Genomic DNA, 17,827 nt, shown 5'->3' with positions numbered 1-17,827 from the left:
TAGTTTCAAATAAAGTTTAGGAGGTTTGAATAAAGTTTGACTGCTTGAGTGTGCACTGACTTACCGGCCAGCAAGACAGTGAAACTGAAGAGGTTAATCAATGACAAATTTGTGAATTAATGTTAAATCAACTATATCAGCTGACTCTGAGGAATTAATCTGAAAACTTATTACAGACGTGATTTTTTTTCCACAGTTAAACTGGGTCACACTAGGAATCCACTGTAACTGGATCAATCCAAGCAAATTACAAACAGGCTGTAAATTTACAAAGCTGTTGCCCATTGTCTGCCAATTTATTCTTAACTGACTTCTTAACGTAGCTCAAGAATGAATCATTAACTTACCACTTACAATGTGATTAGCCACTGTTTATTGTAGAGCTACTGCTGCACCTTTTAAAGCACCTGCCTGAACCAAACCATCAGCTACAACAATCCATACAAAGTGGTGACAGACAAAGTCTTGTCCAAGAAGATTCAAAGCACCCTGGGCACCATGAAGGTGGTCATTGCTATATTGACATTTGTTGGTGTTTTCATCACAGCTTTTTAAAAATGATGCATCATCAGCACACAGAAATTATGCCTTAAAGAACTCCATGAATAAAAAGTTTTGCATGAGTTGGATGAAAGTGCTGTTTGTTTATAGGGGTGTTCCCTGAGCTGATAAAGCACCAGTGCATCTGCAACTACATGTTGCATTACTTTTGATGAGGCTGGCTTCCAGGCAGAATCATTTGTCACACATAGACACACTCTTCACATTCTCTGCCACACTGCTGATTGTTGTGGCCAGTTTCTCTGGCACAGTAGCGTGCACCCAACAGCAGATAACCAGATTTTTAGGGGAGTCTCTGTGATGTAAAGAGTGCTGAGAATACTCCTGTCCCATCTGCATTTCAGAGAAACAACTCCAATTACAGTGTCCCTAAAAAAGCCTCCACACTAACAGTATTTTGAGTAACTGAAATTATCTATTGTTGGATGAAGAAGGGGGGAGAGGAGAGTGGAGAGTTGATAAAATGACTTGAATCTTACAAATATCACACTGTAATGAGGAAAACTGAAAAGGTATTGACCATTCACAGTCAGTTGGATCAAAAATAATTCATTTAAAAATATTATATAAATTGCAAATTAAGGAATATTTTGAAAACTCACACCAAGTGACCTTCAAGAAATATTGTTATAAATCACACAGCTCACTGTAAACATAAGCATCCCTGATGAGAAAAAAAGAAATGTAATGTTTGTGACTTTAATATCACTGGTCCACAGTGAGAAAAAAATGTTGCTAAATAAGTGTCAAGTCACAGTGATGGCTCCTATGACTTCTCCAAATGGAAATTAGGTCACACCGTCTATTCTGAATGAGTGCTGATAATTATATGCATCTCATACAAACTTCACCCAGAATTAACACCACATAACGCTTAAATAAGGCGCCGCTCAAACGCATTTTCGAGGCTTCAACACGTTTCGAAAACATTGTAACCGAGCTGAAGTTCAAGTCTCTGGCAAGGAAGCAACATCTCTGTAGACCAAAACGGGGTCACCAGAGCGATGCTTATGTAACTGGTGGCGCTGTTTATAAGAGTATAGCCGGTCTACCCTTAAAACAAAACCATCAATGCTCACAAAAGAGACCCGTCTTACCTTGTGCTGGCTCCCCGGAGGTGATATTTATGTCAAGCCCAAAGAAAGAAGCATTTCTTCCCTCGGTTTTGATGTGCGAGGAAGTGCTGTGTGCCGGGTGGGTGATTGTAACCTCAGCTTGAGAATCCCTCTTGTCTCCCTGTACCTGCTTTCTGCTGCTGGTCTACTTTGTTTCATAAGAGTTTGGCACACTGCGCATGCCCCGCCTTCTGATCGTGACGCGTTCACGGCACAGCGGTTAAAAACTCAACTGGTGGCCCATTTGTTGAAAGCATCCATGCGTCACAACAGTTATTGACGTTATTAGTGTTAAAATAACAGAAAATACAACAACATAAACACGCGGGAATATTTTGTCGGAATTTGGCGCCCACATTTGAACGAAAGCCATTCATTCTGTTTGAATAGTTTTGTTTTATTCGAGGAAATACTACATTTCGTATATTTTCACGCAGATATCCCATTGATATCGGTGATAACAGAATCAGAGAATGTAACGGAAGCTTGGCTGGTTGCATTTTTCTTTTAACCTGAGAGCCTACATAGAGCGAAATGATACGTTACAAAAATGTGATTTGTCTATTGTCCTACAAATTTGAAAGCATCAGTAGCCCCGTCGAACGTGAACTACGACGTGCTTCCAATCCGACGTTTTCATTGGTCGGATTTCTATCACATGTACGATGCCGGGTCACGTTTAAGAGGCATGGAAACGCGGAAGTCCATTCACACGGACGGCAGCAAGTGGTAGCTGTGACGGTGATGAGATGAACAGTCAGAAAAAGATAATTTCATTATTTTTCCCCGAGCAATAGCGCTGTTCCAGGCCTTGCTGTCTTTAAAGAAAGAACTGGCCTTTGCAAATAAATGACTGTATAGATGGTAAATTATTTATGTGTTTAAATATTACAGATTAGACAAACTCCTCTGTAGAGAACGGTAGCAGATAGTGAGCAGAAGCCTGTTTGCTCACAAAACTGGAATTTAATTCTGAGTGTAATTTAGTCACAATGACACAGAAACAGTAAGATTTCCTCATTGTCATTGGAAAAGGCAAAAACCTTTGAAGTAAATAAAAAAAAAAATCACTGGAGTACCCTCAAATTATTTTGATGATTAGATTTTAAAAAAGTGAAATTGCTAAAAGACCACTGCAACTATTGACAAGCATTTTGAATTTATATTAACTCCAACCATATATTTGTTTTCCTTCCCTTCATACTAATAATACTAAATATGCTATAACTTAAATTAAAATGATACTTTTCTAGATAACTTCTTTTTTGTAATTTTATTTATTTTGTGACTATATTCTTCTATGGTGGTTAAGTCTTAAATAACAATATATTTTTTATTCAATTCAGATAGATAGATAGTTAGATAAGTAGATAGATAAATGTTACAGCATTTATTTCTTGTCATAACACCAATTTGAATACCAAATACATTAATTATAATCAGGCCATGTGGCATACATGTGGCAGCTTGATGTTTACTGTGAACAGCGAACATCTTGTATACATTAGTGTACACCTTCTCAATAGAAAAAGAATCAGACAATTTATCACTATAACGTGCTGTGACGAACACAGAAAAGATGTGTACTCTACTAAACTTTATCTAAAAATAATAATAACACTTCATGGCTGCTTACCTCACTCTGGCTTACAGTGTGGGAATGTCTGAGTGTTGGATTCACTGCACATTTGTGACATATTGATGGTGATATAAGTGTAAAAGCCCAAGTTGTGGGGGATGATAACACCACCATCATTTGTTCTTGGCTTCACTCGTTTATTTACTTTCACTTGTTCTTGCCACCTTGCATCCCTCTGTTGGAGGAAAGATTATCATCAGAAAAGTCATAATTTGCACAACAGCTTTTTTCTTTCCTACCTTATTAGTGATCTCATGACCCTTCAGATTTATCTTGCTATCCTTTGGGATGTTATATACTACAGTAATCACTTAGCATTAGCATTGATTTAGTCTAAACTATGGTAGATTGTTGGTTTTTAATGCAGGTCTGTTAAGCTTGATTATAAAGGAAAAACTTTAGGTGTTATCATTTCCTATCAAAAGTATTTAGCTCTCTACTTTGTGGTGAGTGACTGTGAATCTCTATCAGCAGATGGTTGAGGGTCAATTGGTTAACACTGACTGACACAAACAATCCCAAAAATGAGTGTCCGTACATCTGCCATGCTTCTGGCAGCGTCATATGAACGACATGTTGTCAGTCAGCCTGCTCATGAGACGTCAACCCCCTGTATTAATCATCAGGCAATCACAATTCATGCATTTCATTCTTCACCCACTACAAATGTAGCTGTTTTTAACACTTGTGTCTCATTTTGTACATCAGTGGTTTGAACCGTACCGAGAAAATGATCAGTGGAAAATAACAGAAACATGAATAAACATGAATTTTCATGAATAAAATGAAAATGAATATTGCAGAGGAGCAATACGGACAACAGCAGAGTTACGTTGCTGCAGTTTATCACTTTCATTAGGAAGATAAGCTTTAAGTCACGCGACCTTCATCAGAGTACACCCATGGGTGACCCAGATAATGTGTCTTGTTTTCTGTAAGACTTTGTCATCATCCAGCACACTAACAGAAAATACCTAGCATGGTCTGTGATGCAGTCGTCTGCTTGCTTACGTTACTCCAGGGGGGTCAGAGGTGTAGAACAGAAACACCGTTCCTCCTTGAGCAACTCCTTGAAGGTGCTGCTGAGCGTGCTGACGTCTCGTCTCAAGGCCTCATGGAGTTTTGACGTTACCTCTGCAAAAAAAAGCAAATTCTTTCATTGGACTGGGATGGTTAGAACATTTAAGACGTGATTTGTTGTCATTTGTGGCATATGTTATGTCATTTATGTTACTCCACCTGCAGTGGCACTTTTTCAAGTTGTAGTTAAGTCAAAGTAAAGCTAAAAATGTGAACATTACTCATTATTCAAGTGCTATTCAAGTAAAAGCTCTTGTTTCTTGCACTGTGTACCCAAAGTATTTGGGTTAAAAGTCAACTAAGTTTTGCTCAATCTAAAAACAAAGTAATAAGCCTGTTGAACACAACATTTTTTCTGAAGTAAAAGTGAAATTAAAACATTTATTTGTATTTGTATTATTTGTAACCTACCAAACTTCGGCAGAAATAATAAATAACTTAATTGTCCCCTTAGGCCTACAATTGTCTGCCTCTACATCTAAAGATAATCCAATCCGTGTGAATTTTGTTTTAGCCACTTGAAGACCCCTAACCCATGTAAATTAGCCCTTTGAGACCACAGTAAGCACAATGACATTTGTGGGTAGGCTGTGCAAGGCTTATGCAACACTACTGACCCTGTCCATTTTACACTCAGTTTATATTCATCCAGTAATCATTAAATCTGTATGAGTCAGGTGATAGTGAAGAAACAATGTGAACTGAAATGACCACATACATACATTATTATTTCTAATAATCTAAGGTTAGGAACAATTGATCAGTACAGTAGACCAGAGGAAAAGTCATAGTATGTGAGAAGAACAGTGCTCAGTGTAAAAACAAACAAACAAACAAAAAACCAGGAAGAAGTGAACAGTGGTTTAGAAGTACCTCATGTTCCAGTGGACTAGAGCAATGGACACGGTCATGACGCAGGCGAACAGTTTCTTCCATCACTGGCTTTCTTGCTCAGAGGGAAAGACAGCTTTGATACGAAAGAGGGCATTAAGTCAGCCTGCCCACATGAGCTGGTGGGAGGCTGCCTACGCTGCTGCCTTCCAGCGTCACGACTAGTAAGAACTGAGGCTGGGAATAGAGATGTGCTGATGCCAGACTGCATTGTCATCATCCATTCTGTTGACCAGATAAAGAAATTAAGCCCTAAACAGACGTGGGAATGTTGTACAGTAATATTAAAACCCATTCAAAGTTATTTCTTTGTCTATGAATTCATCTTATGATAGATTATGGTCATGCTTTTCATCTTTGCTCCCCTGAGAATGTCTATTTTTTCATTTTTATTTATTCAGGAAAGTTTCCCTGTTGAGGAATGTTTCATACATTAGGGAAATGTGTTTACAAATGCCCCCCAAATGGCACCAACGGGGAACTGATGGAACTTTGGTGGACAGAGGTCTTCTGAGTCAGGCTGTCAAACTGAATCATTTAATAGTGTCATTAATACTTTTTTCTCTTTTCTCACTTGCTTTTTCAATGCTTATCCCAGTTTGTATATTGTTTATAAGTGTTCAGCCAAATAATTTGGTTACTGGGCTTCTCCCAGACCTTTGGGAGGGTTCTCACCCTTTATAGATCTGTATCCACAAGGCCACTCTTTACAGGTTCGACAGTAGCCTACTTTTGCCCAAATTTGGAAGATTGTGTGTTCTCTGTAAACAGTCTTACTTTTGGAGAAAACACAGGTTTAGTCTCTGAAACAACATTAGAAAAATAGAAATTTGACATGTAAGAATTCAGTGTGTGTTGTTTTTTAATTTAGAACCAACACATGGTGAGCAGAGAGAGGGTCACAGAACTGAAAGGCTCCAGACCAGCAGATGGGTCCATAAACAGCTAATGAGTCCTGCTGAAGTGCCCTTGTACCACTGACACACTGAGAGCCTTGAAATGATCTGAATAGAAAAAGAGATGAGTCAGGCACAGGACATTCTAACTGTGCGATAACTACTACATCATGACAAATGGTCACATTGACAAAAAGCCCATCCACCCAGCATCCAGCCATTTTTCTAAGGGTTTTCCAGGATGGTAGTGTGTGTGTGGGTGACTGAGTCACAGCTGAGAGAGTCCTGCCTTCCTCCAACTCACTGATGAAAAATAGAAGTCTGCATATACAGAGACAGGAGAACCCACACGGATAACAACACATACAACACACACAGTTTACTGTGGCTGTTCATGTTCCCCTCGGGATGAATCCTTAAGTTCTTGGTCAGGTCAAAATATCACTTTTAATACAAAATATCTCATAATCCAACAGGCAAGTTGTAATAAATCTTACTTATACTCATGACCCTTCAGATTTCAATGACCCATGAGGTCCCCTGTGTAGCATCACCCTGACATTTCCAGTTTCACTACTGGTAAGTCTCTATCATCTCTGTCCACAAACATGCTGTAAATTGCTTATTTTAACTTAATGAATACCACACTAGACTGTATGTGCACAACTCAATAGGCCTAGTTTACTTGTGAATTTCGAGAAAACTCTAAAAATGAAAAACCGTTCTCTTGAAGCTTTTCCTACTTTGCAACCCTATAACAATGGACTGAACTGATTGCTTTGTATTTTATTCTAATGATTCTGCATCTAATATCAGTAGTGACAGAAATATACATGGTGTTTTACGCTGTTTACTTTGGAGTTTATTATATTCAAACACTCAGAGAAAAGCATGTGTGTGAGCTTTTGATGTCTCCAAGGCACATGCACATCCATGTGCCTATGTTTGACACACACACACAAAAACACACACAAACCCAACAGCACCTACACACCATTTGCCTTACTGGCACACAGAATATGCACACACACACACACACATACACCTCGTTGTTAGCATGGGGACACCATGTGTCTGACTGACTCAGTGTGTTGAAGAGGGTGACTTGGAGGCTGTACTGAGCACACTCCACACCTCGTTCTCACACCAAGAGACCTTCCCTGTAATAACCATACGCACACCTTCCCTCTGCTCCTTCTGTTTCTCCTCATGCCTCTCTATCCTCCTTGTCCTCACTGTCTGCCTCTCTCTGTCACCCAGATGACAACAGACAACTTGTTGAAGCTCACCGTTGTAGTTGCTGTGGCCTGTATCACCTGTCAGGTAAAGACTATGAGTGACAGGTTTAATTTTGCTGGATTTTATGTTTGCGCAGGTTAAGATTCTGTAGGTGATGCTCTCTTTGTTGTCTGAAACTAAAAAATTAAGAAAAATAAGAGACCACTCCTTGGACTCCTTGGATTCACTATCTTTAATCTAATGATTGATTGTCCCAAAAACTGGGGTCACAAAAAGGATAAAGTTTAGATATCCTGATTTTGGCATTGTGACAGTAAAACTCTGGTAATTAACCCCAGAAAAACCATCCTCACTGAGGATTTTTAATTGTACATTGTCTTTTTAATGTGATGCTTGAAAAATGTAGTGTTAGTGTCCATTTAGAAAGTGAACGTTCCTCTTCAGATCCAGATCCTTCATCTGTCCTCTTCTACTGCTGGATACCAACAGCCTCAATAAGAACTGAAGGTTAAGTGCCTTGCTCAGTGGCACCTCAGACAACTCAGGGGTGCAAACTAATGAGCAGGTCCTGGTGTTTGTTTGACTTTGTTGTAGATGACAGCAGTGTTTCAGCAACAGCCCACTCCTCTGCTGCTGCTGCCCTCAGAGTCCAGCTGTGGATTAACACTGTCTTGAGGTCCTGGTTGAAATGAGTCCAGACTTGACCTAGTGGACAGGATCTCCTGAACCAGCCTCCTAAAACACAGCAGATGTAGTGACATTAGTGAATAGAAATTCTGTTACAGACTTTTGTCTCAGTAGCATGAGCGGTGAGATGCACTGAAACTTTCCAAAAAATAAGAGGCGACAATCTCACAATACTTTGCAACAACCTCAATGCCCATAAACAAAGATCAATTACAAAACACTGGAACTCAAACTGGTGTAAGGATTTTGGTGACTGATGCCTCCCTTTGCCGGATTTCCTGGCAAGACCAACTGGGAGATCAGGGCAAGGAGGATCTGGGTAAAAGTACACTGTTCACCCTCTTACTACTGTGATAGAACAAGATGAATGACTCAGTAATGGGTGGATGGTTTGAATTCTGTTAATCATTCACAAATGTCTGTAACTGTGGGATGGAGTCTGTGTTGGTTATTTAGGTAACAGTGCTTTACATTTTGAAAGTACAGGTATGGAATAAACTAAGCCATTGTTTTTGTTATTTATAGCTAGTATCCAAAGTCATCTTTTAGCCAAACTGCAACATCTGTACTGTTTTTGATCTTTTCTGGAGTTACCTCATAGCCTCTCCAACGTTCTTGTTTTCTTTGACTGAAGTCTCCATCCACGTAACGAAGCCGTTGGCCTTACTGAACTTGTTGATGCTGTCTGCTGAAACAACCCGCTGAGCAAGGTCACACTGCAGAGAGACATTTTGTTGTTGAGTGGTTCACGATCTCGAATAACTGATATGATGGATATGTAGCAATTTATTCTGTATTGATCTGTATTTATTGTATGAATGATGCTATAACACTGATGTGATCAATTCCAGTCTGTACACCAAGACACAGCTAAAATCAGGTATGTGCACATAATCTTATCTCACTAATATAAAGAATTAAGGGCCTTTTCCTGTCTTGACAATGTTAATGTGCATAATCTACTTTCACTGAAAAGTTCTCAAAATGCTGAGAAGCAGAGGCTGTAAGCTACAAGTGTTATTAGTAGTGAGCCAGAAGGGCTATAAATATATCTCATGATATATTTTTCATCAGCTAAATGCAGTGACTCACTCTCACCTTGTTGGCCAGCAGGATGCAGGGGATCGGGTCTCCGTTGGGCAGCATGGCCTTGTTGTCCAGGTCCTGTTTCCAATGGCGACAGCTGAGGAAGCTAGAAGAGCTACTGACGTCAAACATGATCACACAGCCTGAAGCACCTTTATAATAGATCCTGCTCATGGATATGAAGCGCTCCTGGCCTGCACAAAGTTCACTGTGTCATTCATCTATCAATTCCTCCATCGCTTCATCCATCCATTCATTCAATGTAAAAGGTTTTGTACCTGCGACATCCCACAGTTGCACTCTGACTTTTTCTTTATCTGACCAGTGCAGCAGCTTCACAGAAAAATCCACTGGAGAAATATGGAAAATATGTGAGCAACAGAGAAAGAGAAGAAGTGGAGTAAAAGAAAAAAGTGAGAAGTGAGACAGAATGTCGAAAGATAAGAAATTAAAATTTCCTGCACAAGTTCCAGACTTTCAAAGAGAAGGGCTTACTCACTCTCCTTGGCAAAACAGTTGATGTTTTCATTCAAACATGTTCATTCATGTTCACATTCAACAATGCTAAAATCAGTGAGATCAGTCAGGCATGTTCTGAACCTGGCCAGTGTAGTTTGTTTTCAGTCAGTCCCACATACACTGTCTTTTTACTGTAAATACCGACTAGAGCACCAAATGTATATTATAGTTGTCTGTGGCTTTAATAGTTGTCAACAATGCATCATTTTCACTTGCCATGCTAGTGGCTTTACTAGAGCAGTGTTGCTAGGGTAAAACTATGTGGATAAGAAATGAAACTCTATATTTTTGACCTGTTTTCACTAAATATTTCCTAAGGAGGAACCAAGGTCTTGGGTAGGAGTAAGCAGGAAGTCAGAAAGTACTGAGAAATGAACAAAATAGTGTTGGTTTTGGTCTTTTCATGGGTTTTGCTGGTGATAGAACATTACAGTACCTTACATTAAGTGACTTATATGTGAGGGACAACACTAAATCTTCAGTGGAGTAGGAAACCTTGAAGTGAAGCTGTTAGGGTGTTAGAGACATTAGGAGAGGAGGTGCTCTCAGAAGAGAAGGGTCCTCAAGAGATTCTTAAAGAGAGAGAGGGACACTCCTGCTCTGATAGTATTTATGATCTTGTTCCACACTGGGAAACCACAAACGAGAACAGTCTGGACAGTGATTGCTTTGTGTGAAAAACGTATCAAATACCACCAGCCTTTCCTGTGACTGTTATCAGATGGTTCCTAAGAAGTATAAATATTCCACATCCTGTATAGCACCACTCTTTATGTAAGTATGTCCCTTGGTAACATGTTGGTTTTGACCAAAACACATTTCCAATAAAGTTTCAATGAACAGGAGGAGTGCAGTAGACACACACTATTATACTGACGAGTAGCTCTCTTCAGGTGAAAACCAGTTTTTCATAAGTGAAAAAAATAACCAGATTCACCTGTTTGACAAAGTATTTTTACACAAAAACCTCTCTTTGATCTGACAGTATGAAAATCCCTACGAGTCAAAGTCCACAACAGTAATGTGATATGTATACAAACACACTACATCAAGATTAGGATCCTGTACAGTCCCATTTTTCTATAGAAACTTGACAAACTAAAGCAGCCGTACCTCCCACTGTCATCTTGTACATCTTGTTGAACTGTCCATTGACGTAGCGATGTACAAAGGAGGATTTCCCAACATTTCCATCTCCGACAATCAGTATTTTCATCAGGTGCTCGGTCATTGCTTTCCTCCGTTTGACCACAACATGTGAGAAGTTTCAGCATGAAAAGGTGCCGGCAGCTCAAAGTTCAAACCTCATGTCAGGAAATGAGATTTATAAGGCAGACAGGCAAAACTATTTCCTGTTACTGAACAAACACTCCACTATAGCCAACCTGGATTTTAGTTTACCGGAGCTGTTCTTTTCTTTTGTTGACCCTGAACATTTCAGTTTCCTTTCAGGCTATACATCTGAACTTTCTGTACTTTCTGTACTAAATAAACTCCACTGCCTTTAACTGCAAAATTATCATTAAAATAACTTAAAAAACGGTGTGCAAATGTAAATGTAAAATACATTTCCCTAACTATTTCTCTAGACTGTCCTACTCTCTGTCTGGCACAGCGCTCTCATTTACAAGTTTTGCTTTCTGGAGGGAAGTTGCCACAGGCTATGAATAGTTCAGTGACATAAACCACACCTTCATGCAACAGGAAACTGATGATGAATCTTGGCAGACTATGGTTAACCTTTGTCTCTTTCTACCATCTCTCTATTGCTCTTCATTGTTTGAAATTAATCAGACACATTTAACTTTGCTTTAACAGAAATTTGCAGTCACTCAAATGATACAGTGTCTATTACATGACTGGAAATTTGCTCCGGAAGGGAAAATCAGGGAAGGAGCTATGGTTTGCTAATTTTCATTTCCATTGCACACAGTGCACAATACCAAGGCAAATTTTACTGAATAATCTAAAAATGCTCTGCTAACAACACCAACTGTCCCTTTGAGCCTCATACTTAGAGCGTTAGAATGAAATGTTCTTTGTTTTTCGTGCAATTCAGTCAAGATTTCAAACATTGCTGCTCAGATTTTGATTATTCTTGGAAGCCTGATGCATCTTACTGATGTGTTTTAGCATTTTCAAACAGGCCCAACAGAAGCACTGCAATTCCACCATTTTACCCATTGTACAAATATTTGCACACTGTAAATCATTTTAAGTTTGTTTAGTTTAGAAATGTATGTTCCCCTGCTGTCTTAAGAATGTGAGTTTACTGAACTCAGGTTAAAGTTATGAATGAAGTTAGATAGATATTTCAGTGTGATATTATGAGTCTGAGAAAATGTAAAACTAACTGAGTGAAGTTAAAGGATAAAAGTTAATAGATGACTTTCCCCCCTAGTGCTGAAAAGAGGAATATAAACACCACAGCTCATTTTAGAAAGGTCACCACCAGGAAATGTGTTATTTGTTTAGATTATCAGTCGGACGATGTATCATTTGTTTGTCTCCTGTTGCTAGTGGTAACGTTAGCAACACACTTACTTACTACTTAACACACTCGGCTAAGGTAAATGAAAGACTGTGGTTAATAAAAAGAAGAACATGAACTGCAGGTCTGTGATGGGATAAAATCTGTATGAAAGTCTAACATGCTACACGCCCATCCACCACCTCACCCTCCCCTCTTTTACATAATGATAAACAACAGCTTGCGCTGGCACTTAATGCTGGCATTGGCCATAAATCGTGAGGCACAGAATTGTCCAATATGGACATAATTCCTACTGGGTTGTCCTGCCACTCCTCCTCCTCCTCTTATGCAACATCCTCCTTTTTTCACCTCCACCTCTCCTCTATCACACCTATTTATCCTCCTCCACCTTCTTTGAACTCCTCCACTTCATGCCCTCTCATCTTCTGTCCTATCCCACCTCCGCATCCTCCTCTGCTTTCTCTTCTTCTTCTTAATTATACATTTTGTTCAGACACACACACACACACACACACACACACACACACACACACACACACACTCAGGCATGTGGTGCTGACCACATTCGGAGTTTCACTGATCTGCCAACTAGGCCACTATTACTGGCTACTGAACATGTTTCAATCCCCCACTGATGCTGACTCATCTTCGTGACTCTCTTTATGGGTATTTTTCCTGTTTGTGTGTTTTCGTGTCTTGGTCCTTTTCCCAGTATCAGTTGCTGTGGGACTCAGGGTTTAAAAATATCTCCTCTTGACAAACCCAACCTATTGTTAATGTGCTAATTAAGCCAGAATCTCTGTTTGGGCTTGGAAAACTAGGCAGGTTTGGATTTTTTCCAGTAGGGGAAGCCATGGACTTTGAAAGTGTGTCCTTCTGTGCACCTGGGGACCAGACTGGAACTAAATAAAGGCTTCATTATTCTTAGTTCCATGATACAGAATTTACAGAACTAGAACTTACACTTCTCCTTTGCACAGTTTGCACGACTGATAAATATAGTAATGTTTCTCATGTGGTGAATTTTTTTCTGCCTTTGAAGAGCCATATTTTAAGTAACATTAAGTACAGTCCTGCCTTTGGTCACAACCAAGCTCAAAGAAGGACAAATAGGTTTACTTTTTACCTCACCCAGTTTGCAATTTGTGAAAAATCTTATGGTCCAACAAACACTAACCATCAGAACAAATCAGAACAAATTAGAATGAAGCCAACCAAAACAAGACCACCAAAAAGGTAGACCCTACAATCCTTATTTAGAATAATCAGTAAGTTAGTCCAGGTGAAATGAATCTCCCCAACAATCACACTTTATAAAAAGTCATTTCACCCCCAAAACCCCATCATCTGTTGCCTTGATTGCTTTGATTTGACTTGAATATTGATTTAACAATGTTCAGTGCTTAATAAAAAGTCAAGATTTGTTCAGTATATTAACAGAAACACCTAAAGCCCAATGATGTAATCAGGTGAACTCTAATTCTGATTGTTTTCACATAGCTTGTTGCAAAATGATTTGACAATCAAATATATTATATAACAGACTGATTTATTTCTAAATTTACAATGACATCAACACAATGAAGGCTACAGTCAGTTTTCTATGTTGTGCTGCCATTTGTGGGTTCTCTCCAGTTCCTGTCTGACACCTGGTGGTCATTTTACAAACTGCAACGTCAGTCACATGCAACAAGTTGGTGTTCACTGGTTTGGTCAACATGAAAAGTCCTGTATCAGGAACAGGAATCAGTTCAGACTCCAAAAATGTAGATTGAGACATGCTGTTGCTGCTTCTCTGTACTAAATTAGAGGTAATTTGAACTGCTAGACCATCTTGTTGCTGGAAGTTCACAGGTTTGGAAAATCTTTTCCAGTTATAGAGCATTTCATTAACTCTCAATATTAATTTCTGTTTTTTCATCTTTATCATTTTATGGCTGTTTATTGACTAAATATGATTACATCTTATTTAAATTGAATAAGTTTATCAATGGAAAAACATGTGTAACAACTACCACAATATCAACAATAAGACAATAAAAGGCAAAACAAACAAACAATGACAACAACATGTTGCCAAAGTCCTTATAATGTCTGCTCTATAGCCATATTTTGCAGCAATTTGTAACTTGAAAAAAGTTCATTTTGACCAAGAATTACAAGAAATTGTAAGAGATTTATAGCATAGTTTTACACAAATGTGACCCTCAGAAGGAGGGAACCTGCAGCCTGGAACTTTGGTTGTCACGACATAGCATTCAACTCAAAATCAATCAGCAGATGCAGCAGATGCAGCAGTCTGGACTCACACTGATTTTCTCTTCCTCAGTTTGCCTTTGATTTTAGCTTCACAAAGAGGGTACGTACACTTTAACTTTCTTAGCAGCTTTGACTGTTTCACAAAGTCTGTCAGTGTATAAAATCATGATTTAACAGAACATATTCTTTATAACAGCTAATGACATTGACTGTGAATTAAGCAGCCAGAAAATACCAATAAAAACTTTCTTCTTTTCTGCAGATTTGCCATCAAACTTCAAAATGCAGCATGTATCTGTAAGGCTTTGCCTACCTCTTCTTCTCTTCCTCCTCCTCCTCCAACCTCTGACCTCAGCTGACCTGGAGGAGGGGGATAAAGTGCCAGTGGAGGTCATTGTTGACAGCTCCCCCTGCAGCACCACCTGTGGGCTGGGGGTTAAAACTCAGACCCTGTGTTTACTAAAAGATGGCAAGACAGCGATGGAGGAGGGCATGAGGAGTAAAGATGGGGCAGAGGTATCACAGAGACATCTTAAAGATCTAAACAAAGTGTTAAAGATGAATATAAGAAGGGAAATAGCTCAGACTTTACTAACAATAATGTGGAAATGGCTGCGTTGAAGGTGTCGGAGGAGTGTCATGTCCGCACGGTGAAGTGTATGGAGTCGTGGCAGTGTGGCCTCAGGACAATGACAGTGATGTCAGGACAGAGAGTGGAGATCGACTGTCTGGGAGAAGTCATGGAGGCGATGGGGAAGTTCTCCTGGAGGTAAGGATGGAGGAGAGGAGAAGAAATAATGGATTCAGGAGTGAGTCATGTTCTTGTGATTGCAAACAATGTGGTATTGACGCCTTTGGTATGCACGAATTTCATCCTGTAACAATTACAGACATTAAAAAGTTAGGGTTAGGGTTAGGGTTAGGGTTAAATGATTTTATTTCTGCAGTGTTTACTGTTTGTTGCTGAATCAACCCACGCTTAATAAATAGTACTTCAACATATTTTAGATTTTCTTTGATTGTTACAGATGAAAATGAAACCCTTAATATTTGAAATCAAGTTTTCAGGGGCTTTAATCAGTTAATCAATTTACAAAGTAATTGTAAAGAAACTGCCACATTGTAAAGTTATTTCCTTTTGGGTCCCTGTGGGTCTAGGACAGAAGCCAACTTTGCCCAGTTGGTAATCCAGTTTTATCTCAACCTCAGTGTGTAAAATGTCCATTCAACATGTGGGATACCTGGGCCAGTTTTTAAATGAATAACCTTTATTTTTGTTGTTGAAGTTGTCAAAAAGTTGACAAGTAAGATGACAAGTAAATCAAACAACCCATGAAGGTGATTCTTGTTAAATCCTCTTAAATGTGAACTTAAATGTAACCTGTGGCTCAGGGTTCTGTGGCGTTTCGCCCGAGGAATCATCAGCTCTGATGATTCTCTGTTTGCTCGCTGGGAAGCTCCTCAGCTGGACAAAGTGATTCTGGACCCTGTCAGAGAGGAGGACGCAGGTAAACACACCTGTGCAGACACTAATTGTTGGAATTGTTGTTAGATTTGGCAACTGAACATCTGAAAAGATAATGATAGAGGAGATGATGTGATTGAGAAAAAGGGTGTGTAAAAGAAAAATTTTGTGTGCAATTGTCCACAAAATGTAACTTTTAAGTCAACTGATACTGCCTTTCCTTTCATTGTTTACCATGAACCTGTGTCAGCTAAGCAGTAAAATTTAATGGTGATATAATCTTGATTTTTATTGTACTATGCTTTTTAACTGTTCTGGTCAAATTCATGGATGCACATTAATACACAGACACAAACACACCTCCTACTAACCAGCAACTAACTAACTAACCATGTAATTTCCAGGGACTTATCGCTGTGATGTGCAGGATGCCAACTTCCGCAGGGTGAAGAGGGTTTACTGGGGAATCCGGGTTTTACCAGCTGGGGTTCTAAATCTAGACTATGAAAGCTCTCTGGCCCAGTGGGAGTCGCCTGGAAACCAGCAGAACAAGACTGTGTCAGACCAGCATGACCACAGGACAGCACTTCTTCACATGGTACAGTATGATTTAGGAATGAATGGGTTTGGGGATGCAATTAATCATTGCTTTGGTTACTGATTAATGTATTGTAAAGTAAGACAATAATCTTGAATTTCTTCTTGTGTTGTAAATAGTTTAAACCATGAAAACCTCAGAATACATTAAAGTTACCAGATATTCTTTTACTGACAATGCCAAAAATAACCATCCTATCAACAGTGTGTTTGTTGTGTCTGAACACACAGGTGCTGATCTCATTGAGCCTCGCAGGTGTCGGGTTTGGACTGATGCTGGGCCTTTACTGGAAAGTAAAGAGGAACTGAACATTAAAAGAGTTTCAAGTGACTTTTAAAAACCTTTTTAAAGCAGCTATGATCAATGGTTTTATTATAACAATGTGTCAAATGACATTGTAAGAACAGCAGTGTGAAAGGTCTTGCTTGTGGTGATGAACTTATAGAGAATTATTACCTGAATCTGAAGCAAGTTCACCTAACTCCATGTTCTAACAGGGATAAAGTTATAAGTTGTCTTGCAAGTGCAATAAAGCTGAGAGAAGAGAAAAGGACCCACACAGAAAGGTGTAATCAAGCCAACTGGGAACACTTAGAGAGATGAATCATGGCTGTATAAGGGAGGTAACCACAAAACAGCTCCAGGAGAAACTGAGTAAAACAAAATAACAACAGGAGGTGATACAGTGCGTCTGTTAGTTACAGGTGTTATCTAACCCTGTGCCAGTAGGTGGCAGTGTTTCTTCATATAAGGGTTTTGAAGTACATATCGGTAAGTCCCTTCATGATGGGACTCAGCTGCCACAGTGGAACCAACCTGATTAAGAGGGAGAAAGAGAGAAACAAGATGATGTTGATGCTCATTACACACCAGAAAACAAAACTAATATAGACAGTTAGACTGCCCTTAGATCCATACTGCGCATATTTACCAGATGCTTTATTGATCAGTTAGAAACCATCAGTTAGAGCATCTTTTTGGCTCTAGATTGATAATCCATCAATAAATGCTTTTGTGTTTCATACCTTCGACTAAAGGATTCACATGTTTTATTTGTCACATGTTCATCAGTATGTCCAGTGAATAATAATAACACATCAAAGTCTAAAGTTGGTGGACAATAAACAGCAGCTAACAAACTGGCAAACCAATGGTTATTTGCATTATGCTTATAAATTCTAATAATAAAACCATTAATTACACTTATGAACTCCCCTGGTGCTAATGTCGCTTTTAGCCAAATCAGAAACATCTATTATTTTTCAATAATAGAAAAAACGGAAGCCTACATTCTACTT

At 39.1% G+C, this 17,827-nt stretch overlaps 3 protein-coding genes across 4 annotated transcripts in view; 1 reads left to right on the top strand and 2 right to left on the bottom strand.

Annotated features, from left to right (window-relative positions):
- Positions 1-1,843, bottom strand: part of cry3a (cryptochrome circadian regulator 3a) — a 31,048-nt gene extending 29,205 nt beyond the window's left edge. The window contains exon 1 of the mRNA XM_018682846.2: positions 1,659-1,843. The gene's annotated coding sequence lies outside the window, so the exon portion shown is untranslated. The remainder of the gene's footprint in view (positions 1-1,658) is intronic.
- A 5,795-nt stretch (positions 1,844-7,638) lies between these two features.
- LOC108887422 (ras-related protein Rab-7L1) lies at positions 7,639-11,364 on the bottom strand. 2 transcript variants are annotated; one of them, XM_018682845.2, is made up of 5 exons: positions 10,827-11,364; positions 9,473-9,544; positions 9,207-9,388; positions 8,703-8,824; positions 7,639-8,156 (listed from the first exon to the last, which is right to left on the bottom strand). In XM_018682845.2, exons 1-5 carry the CDS (start codon positions 10,942-10,944, stop codon positions 8,030-8,032), a joined length of 621 nt encoding a protein of 206 aa, XP_018538361.1. In that variant the 5' UTR covers positions 10,945-11,364; the 3' UTR covers positions 7,639-8,029. The 2 variants fall into 2 exon arrangements, with proteins under 2 accessions (XP_018538361.1, XP_050927415.1); XM_051071458.1 differs by lacking the exon at positions 9,473-9,544 and having other exon boundaries at positions 9,207-9,300; positions 10,827-11,362.
- A 3,110-nt stretch (positions 11,365-14,474) lies between these two features.
- Positions 14,475-16,917, top strand: tmem81 (transmembrane protein 81). Its single transcript, XM_018682844.2, has 6 exons — positions 14,475-14,566; positions 14,729-14,982; positions 15,090-15,235; positions 15,859-15,974; positions 16,336-16,529; positions 16,760-16,917. Exons 2-6 carry the CDS (start codon positions 14,749-14,751, stop codon positions 16,835-16,837), a joined length of 768 nt encoding a protein of 255 aa, XP_018538360.1. The 5' UTR covers positions 14,475-14,566; positions 14,729-14,748; the 3' UTR covers positions 16,838-16,917.
- The last annotated feature ends 910 nt before the right edge of the window (positions 16,918-17,827 follow it).

This window comes from Lates calcarifer, linkage group LG6 (assembly GCF_001640805.2).
Source record: "Lates calcarifer isolate ASB-BC8 linkage group LG6, TLL_Latcal_v3, whole genome shotgun sequence".
Lineage (NCBI taxonomy): Eukaryota > Metazoa > Chordata > Actinopteri > Centropomidae > Lates > Lates calcarifer.
The sequence above is the reverse complement of the archived record's forward strand: the minus strand, read 5'-3'. Positions and strand labels throughout refer to the sequence as shown.

Excerpts from the sequence above, each read along its gene's own strand:
- tmem81 (XM_018682844.2), top strand. The coding sequence starts at position 14,749 with ATGCAGCATGTATCTGTAAGGCTTTGCCTACCTCTTCTTCTCTTCCTC. Across the intron at positions 15,236-15,858 it reads ATGGGGAAGTTCTCCTGGAG|GGTTCTGTGGCGTTTCGCCC; the intron begins GTAAGGATGGAG and ends CCTGTGGCTCAG. Across the intron at positions 15,975-16,335 it reads TGTCAGAGAGGAGGACGCAG|GGACTTATCGCTGTGATGTG; the intron begins GTAAACACACCT and ends TGTAATTTCCAG.
- LOC108887422 (XM_018682845.2), bottom strand. The coding sequence starts at position 10,944 with ATGACCGAGCACCTGATGAAAATACTGATTGTCGGAGATGGAAATGTT. Across the intron at positions 8,825-9,206 it reads GCATCCTGCTGGCCAACAAG|TGTGACCTTGCTCAGCGGGT; the intron begins GTGAGAGTGAGT and ends GTCTCTCTGCAG. Across the intron at positions 8,157-8,702 it reads AACGTTGGAGAGGCTATGAG|GAGGCTGGTTCAGGAGATCC; the intron begins GTAACTCCAGAA and ends GCTGTGTTTTAG.